General features: G+C 43.1%; 1 protein-coding gene across 2 annotated transcripts in view; it reads right to left on the reverse strand.

Annotated features, from left to right (window-relative positions):
- CHPT1 (choline phosphotransferase 1) overlaps window positions 1–2,721 on the reverse strand; it is a 35,842-nt gene extending 33,121 nt beyond the window's left edge. For both annotated transcript variants that reach the window (XR_005795353.1, XM_040491081.1), the window contains exon 1: window positions 2,362–2,721. Coding sequence is in view for 1 of the 2 variants with exons in the window: in XM_040491081.1 (XP_040347015.1) it covers window positions 2,362–2,634 (273 nt within the window). In the remaining variant the exon portion in view is untranslated. The remainder of the gene's footprint in view (window positions 1–2,361) is intronic.
- Between the last annotated feature and the right edge of the window lie 4,770 nt (window positions 2,722–7,491).

Here is a 7,491-nt window from a genome sequence, read left to right on the forward strand (position 1 = left end):
TATATATTATATATTATATATTATATATTATATATTATATATTATATATATCTATGTAGAATACATAATATATATAATATATAATATATATATTACATATATATAAATGAAAGTTTTGGGGTTAGATTGACTTAGATCTGAATATGTATATTATATAAATATACTATATGTATAATATATATATAATATATATTAAATATATGTATAATATATATAATATATATAATATATATTAAATATATATATGTGTGTGTGTGTGTGTGTATATATATATATATATATATATATATATATATATATTTATGTTTTGGAGTCAGATTGACTTAGATCTGAATCCTGTCAGGGCCTGTCATACAAGTTCTGTGACCTGAAAGCAAAACAGCCTGAACTACTGTGCTTCTTTCCTGCTATTGCTGAGATTTTACCAAATACACAATGTCAATCCTATAATGGTTTTTCCCCTCACTGCTTCAGCCTCTTACAAGCACCTACAGGATCTAATGACTTACATTTCAAAAATTCTTGTCAGTTTCACCTTATTATTTTAACCCTTACGCCTCCTTTTAGGGCCATTCTGATTTTTTCACTTTTTTTTTTAAGTGTCTGAGATTTCCCCCCACCATCACCATTTTTTTAAAGGCAGTTAAGCCTAAAATTAATTAATCATAATTTTACCTCTTCCATCAAGCCCCTCTTGACCCTCCTAAACATAATCTATTAGACTTGTTTATGTGTCCTGCTCTTTGTAAGTGCTCAACAAATGCTTCTAAAGGTAATAATATTGACAAGTTCACAGTTTAATTGGCAAGTATCAGAAGCATCCAAATGCGGTTAGCCAAATCTAGGCCCAATAAAAACTAAATTTTATTATATATTTTCAGGACATTTTTAATAATAGTGGTATTTTTAATGTGTTGAGTAATATATTTAACTGTTGGGCAAACTACCTTTTTCTACATTTATCTGCAGGTAATGTATTATTTAATTCTCATTGCGTCCTTGTAAAATTGGTTTGGCAAGTATGATTTTCTAATTCACATGTGGGAAAACTGACCAGCAGTTATCTCTATGATGCTGTGGAGCCCCATGAGAACTCAAACCTTCCACTTATAAATCCAGTGCACCAACTCTGGGAAATTCTGCAAACAGACTGCAAAAATGAAAAACTAAAGAAACTTACTTTTTGCAAACAATATGGAAATGAATAACAATGGAAACATCTGCCAAGAACTCATATGTAATAAACATAACCATCAATTGGCAAGATATGTTTAAAATGTAGGCTCCATTAAATATTTTTTTAATGGACGGATAGTATGGAAGGCATAAAATATTTCCATTGTATTCCTGCTATCCAATTTCAACTTGAATTAATTCCCCACAGAACCTATACTCAAATAGGATTATAAAAGGGATTTCACTATTTGGAGAAAAAAGACAAGAAAGCTGTGTCACAGAATGTGCAATGTGATACTTATCTCATGTACTATGCCTTAAAGCTACAAATGGGAGTCAACCCCCTTTGCCTCCTACCCCATCCACACTGAGCCCAAGGGGGCTTCTGATTAACACTTGTCCAAAACCCACGTTATCTACTTTTTTTTTTTTAATTTACTCTTATTTCAGATATATGTCAAATACGCATTGCTAACAAAATCTGTTGGCTTTTGTGACCCCTGGGTCGTGATAATAAGGATTATCGCCTGCTAATAATACCTTAGTTTGTTTTGCAGGTCAATGAGGCAAAGTGGAAGTTACCTCTTGGAAGTAACTTATCTTTGATCAGTGCTACCAGTAATTTCAGGATCACTAGCACAACCGTGAGAAACAGACGATTATAAAAGTGTCCAAAGGGTAACTCCGGCTTGGCCAACCCGACCTCAAGCCCTGGTGCCAGACAGGAAGGACGGAGACTGGGGGCGTTCAGTCCCCAGTGTGCAAAGTAACCGACAGCTTGTCCATCCCACAGCTCGGCGCCGGATGGGATGGAGGCCGGGCAGGCAGGCTTGCTGTGGCCCGGGGGAGGTTGAGTGCATACCGGGTTGAAGCAGTGACCTTGACAACCCCTCCGCCGCCCCGGGAGGCTCGGGGTGGACGCACGGTTAGGGTAGCGGCGCGACAGCCTCCAGGTGGCCCGGGGAGTCTCAGGGCGGACGCAGCGCGGCGCAGTGGCGGTATCCCCCCCACACCCCCCATCCCCCACCCCCGAGGCTCAGCCTCGCGGGGGTCTCCCGGCTCTCCCGGGCACCTCCAGCTGCGGGACGGCGGGGCATCTCGGGCGGGGCTCGGGCGGGGGATAGGGGCTCCCGGGACAGCAGTTGGGGGTCCCTCCTCCGCGGCCGGGCGGGAGGTGGGCCCTACCTCCTCGGTGGCCGTGGGGCAGTAGGAGATAAGCACGAGCGTGGTGAGCAGGTTGATGGCCAGGCCCAGGAGGGTGATGGAGTTGGGAGCCATCCACAGCGGGATCCACTGGAGCAGCCAGGTCCAGTAAACCTGCAGCGGCGGCTCGAGCAGCGAGACGCCCGCCGCGTTGTAGCGGTGCTCCTCCAGCCGCCGCAGCTGCGCCGCACTCAGCGGCTCCGCCAGCGCCTTCAGCCAGCGCGGCGCCGGCCTGGCCCCGGCGCCCGCCGCCATGGCCGCCTGCGGGCCCTGCCGCTTCGAGGGAGCGCGGCCCGTGCCCGGCGCCAGGGCGGGGAGAGGTGAAGGGAGGGGCTTGCGGACCGGGGCCTGTGGCTGCCGGGTGGGACTCTCCGGTCGGGCTCGCTCGACCGAGGTCGAGGTCAGGCGGGGCCGCCTCAGGTCCCGGGGCCCCCGCCCCCAGAGCGGCCCGGCCGCTCGTGCGACCGCGGGGGTGGAGTGAGGGCGGGGCCTTCGGGGAGAGGACCTGGGGGAGGGGTTGGGGAGAGTCCGGCGAGGTGTCAGGGAGGGTTGGACCGGCTCTCGCTGGCCACCAGGTCACCACTAGGGTCCCGCCAACAGTAACTTTCTGGTTGGCGTGCAAGGGCCCTGACTTCCCCAAGGGGCTGATGCACCTGCCTCTAAAGTTCGATTCTTTTCCAAGGATGTCTGGTCGGGCTCCCGTGAGGAAAAACTCCTCGCTAGCTGGGCAGTTAGAGGCTGGTTCCTCTAACCTGTGGTCTTGTGCACAACTCTCTTCTCCTGGTGTGGGTGTGCCCTGGCCTTTGGCTAACTACTGAAGGACGTCGCTGCGTGTGGAGTCTGGCGGGAGGGGAGGGCGGTTGGTTGTGTGAGAACATGATTTTGCACATCTTGGGTCACCGGCCTCATGGCCCCAACTGTCTGTCCAAAAAGAGGTCCTACTTGATAAACGCACCACAAAAACAATTCTTCTTCCAACCCAAAGAACAGGGGCCCTTTAGCTCTATAGAACTCTCGCTGTGGGTTCAAAGACCAAGATATTGAAAGGAAAAATCAGGACTTGAAAAGGCTTGCTAACAAGGGGACTGAATGGTTGAAACTCAAATGCCCTTTTTTCAGAGCATCCAGTACCAGTAATTGGACATTTTTACACGCAGCCTTCTCTGGCGATAGAGGACAGGGATCCAGGCAGCGTCCTCCCACTGTACAGTGGACTGAGCACACTTGCCACACAATGGTAGTTCACCAGCCCCTTACCTCACAATGCACCTCTTTACACAGGGGACATCCTGCCATAAACATTGCACAACCTGAGATAAGCCTCCCTCTTGCCTTTTTTTACTTCCTGGTTCTGATCTTTATGCAATTTTCTAAGGCATAGAACAAGCTCAGAGACTGCTTTCAAGACAGTGTGTTAAGAAACATGTATCAGCAGATGCAGTTTGTCCCGCAGGATTCACATTATGACACCTCGGAGAGGAGTCAGCAAACTAACAGCCCACCACCTGTTTTAGTACAGCCCACGGGCTAAGTATGGTATTAACATTTTTAAATGGCTGAAAAAAATCAAAGGAATTTTTTTGATGCAAAATTATATGAAATTCAAACTTCAGTGTCACAAATAAGGCCACGTTTATGCCTCACATATTGTTTAAACTACTTTCTCACTCAAAAGCCGAGTTCTGTGGTTGTGACAGACACCACACGGGCCTGCAAACCCTGGAATGTTTACAGTCTGGTCCCTCACAGAAAAAAGTTTGGTGACCCCTGCCTTAGGTGTCTATAGACCAAACCATTCATTGGATATATACCTCCTAATCTTTCATGTGAAGAAAAAAGTGCTGAAAAATGCAGGAAAGGAATCAGAATGACAGAGATCCATTTTTAACTATGCTGGTTTTATGTACAGTAAACTTGGAGACATCTGTTTTTTTAATTTATCAATGCCATGAAAAATCCAGGGAGAAATCCTTTTTCACATCAATAAATTTAACTATATTACAGATAATTTCTAGTGCACATCAAAACATCAAAGGAGAATGAAAAGACACAAGCCATAAACAGGAAAAGGTATTTCCCTCAAATAAAATCCACATTGACTACTACCCAGATTATATAAAGAATTCCTAAAATCAACAAGAAACAGAAAAAAAATCAACTGGGCTTATATTCAGATACCTGTAAGAAAAATCCCCAAAACCTGGTGACATAAACAAAATAAGAGTTTATTTCTTTCTCGCATAAAAATCTATAATTGCAGTGGCCTCATGATCATCAGGAACTCAGGCTCTTCTGTCTTTCTCCTCTAACATCCTCTCTGACTTGTACCTTAAGGTCATCACTTGGTTCTGAATGGCCTCTGAAGCTCCACCCATTCTATTTGCATTTCAAGTAGATGGAAAGAGAAAGGGAGTGAAAAAAAAAATAATAATAAGTTGGATACCACTCAGCCGAGCCAGCAAAGTAAGGTGCTTTTCTAAAATTCCAAAACAACACTTCTACATGCATCCCACTAGCCCAGAACTTAATCACGTGGCCTTGAGTGCAAGTATTAGCAAGGAGGAATAGGAAGGGGACAACCATTTTGAAAAATAATTCTGACCCAGGAGTACATCCTAGAGAAATTCTTGCACATGTGTCCTAAGAGATAGGTATAAGAATATTCATCTTTGTACAATAATCAACAACTATAAATACCCTAAATGTCCACCAATACTGAATGGATAAGCTGAGGTATTTTCACACAATTTAATATTATACAGCAAGTTTAATATAGCAGTAGAAAATAAACCATAGCTACACTTATTAACATGAATTGCACAAGTATAATACTGAGAGATGGAAAAAAAGCAAGTTACAGAAAAAATGCACATAATATGATTTATTTAATTCACACAGAGTTCAAAAACATGTATGACTTTGCATTTAGGAATATGTACATATGTGACAAAAGCTATGAAGAAAAGGAAAAAAAAATGATATATAAAATTCCAGAAATGGGATTGTAGAAGGGCACACAGATTGATTCCAAAGTATTGGTAATTATATTAATTAGGATACAAAACCCCATGGTCTAAGTATTTTTCTCTCACCTATTGTCAGGCAATTCTGGGCTGGTATGGCAACTCCAAAGTGTCAGGAACACTGATTCCTTCCATTTTATTAGGACGTGATGGTGATCTGGCTGTGACATCTGTCACCCCATTGATCACCAGGGTTGATTCGGCTTATCTGGCTGGGTAGGCGGGTGTCCCTTTCTTCCCTCGCTGCTCCATGTGCATCCCTCCTGAAGCTGTGCACTCTGTAGAAGAGGACAACCTTCCCCAATACAGGAGGATCATTCTTTGGTCAAGGGTATACGAGTAGTTGCGCTCCCCTGCTAGAACCTCCAAACAAGCTCTAGAGGTCCATTTTATTAGTCTGTCACCCTCAGGATGTTGCCCCTTGTCCTTGTAGTCAAAAATGACTAACCACAAGTTCCAACCAATTCAAACGGGGAAAAAAGAGAAGCTGTGCTCTTTTCCTTGCTAGAGCGTGGCCTAAAATCGTACCTGTTTCTTCTGCTCTTATCCTATTGGCCAAAACTTGGTCACATGGCTATGTGTAGCTGCAAGAAAGGCTAGAAACGTAGTCTTTAGCTGGCTAACCATTTTCCTCGGTAAATAATTTCTGTTATTACTGAAAGGTTGGAAAATGGATATTGAAGGGCCCTTTTGCTATATCAGCCACAATTAAAAAAAAATTTTTTTTTAACGTTTATTTATTTTTGGGACAGAGAGAGTCAGAGCATGAATGGGGGAGGGTCAGAGAGAGGGAGACAGAATCTGAAACAGGCTCCAGGTTCTGAGCTGTCAGCACAGAGCCCGACGCGGGGCTCGAACTCATGGACCACGAGATCGTGACCTGAGCCGAAGTCGTTTGCTCAACCGACTGAGCCACCCAGGCGCCCCTCTCAGCCACAATTTTTAAACTAGGTAGAAGGAACATGGTATTTATTTTATTTATGCTGTATATGTGTAATCATTTTTCTTTGCAAATGTGGAATATTATATCATCAAAAAGGAGTAAAAGTAATAAAAAATTAAAAGCACATTTTCTCTAACACTCATACTCTTAAGCTGCTTTCTACCCATGTTTTTTGGGGAAAATTTTTGGAAATTTCAAATGAATTCAAGACCTATTAAGGCCTACCTGTCTAATGTCAAAGAAAAGTAGATTAGAGATTTCCTATTATTTCACCTCTTGAATCATGGCTTCCTTTGATTATCATGGTTTATCACATAGTGATTGATGTTCACAAGTTTTCCATTTTTGAACTAACATGGTAGCTTACATTTATGAGCTCCAGTGAGGCTCTGTTCTAAGCATCAGGAGTTATTTCATTTAATATTTTAAAAATCCTATGAAGTAGGTATGATTCTCATCGCCATTTGCAGATTTTTGTCATTGGATCCCACTGAGGTTCAATAACTTGCCATGACTGCACAACTAGAAAAGGGGTAAAACCAGGATTCAAGACCACATAGTTTGATTCCAGAGCCTATACTGCTAACCATAGCTAAATGCCACCTACTAAATTACATATATAAATATAGGACTTAGATGGATATTTTTGTCAATATTCAACTGTCCAGTTTCTATATATCATGTAGATTTTATGCCATTCTAGATATTATGTAAAAAATGGTTTTATTTAAATACTGAAACTGATGAAGAATTCCCTTGCTCAGATGCCTTTGGTAAAGTCCAACCTCCCTAGCTTGGCATTTGAAGACTGAATCTACTTTTCCAGTCTTACCTCCCAAATATCTCCTCTAACCTCACTTCCCTTTCTAAGTCTCCTGCTCCAACTTTCATTAGCTGTTGCCAAACACACCCAGCATTTTCTCATGTCCTGATTTTCTCCCTGGGCTTGGGGAGTACCTTCCATCCCTTATTACCCCTAAAACATTGCCCGCCAATCAAGGCTCAGCTTAAATTCCATCTTCTCTGAGATGACCTTGCACATTCTTCCAGTTTGACCTCTCCTGCTTCCACACAACCAGAGCCTTTGTACTTGTATTCCACTCTGTCTTTGGTCACTTACTTATATACCAATCTACCTCTCACCCA

The sequence above is a fragment of the Herpailurus yagouaroundi genome, unplaced genomic scaffold (genome assembly GCF_014898765.1).
Source record: "Herpailurus yagouaroundi ecotype Mexico unplaced genomic scaffold, PumYag 182, whole genome shotgun sequence".
In the NCBI taxonomy this organism is placed as follows: Eukaryota; Metazoa; Chordata; class Mammalia; order Carnivora; family Felidae; genus Herpailurus; species Herpailurus yagouaroundi.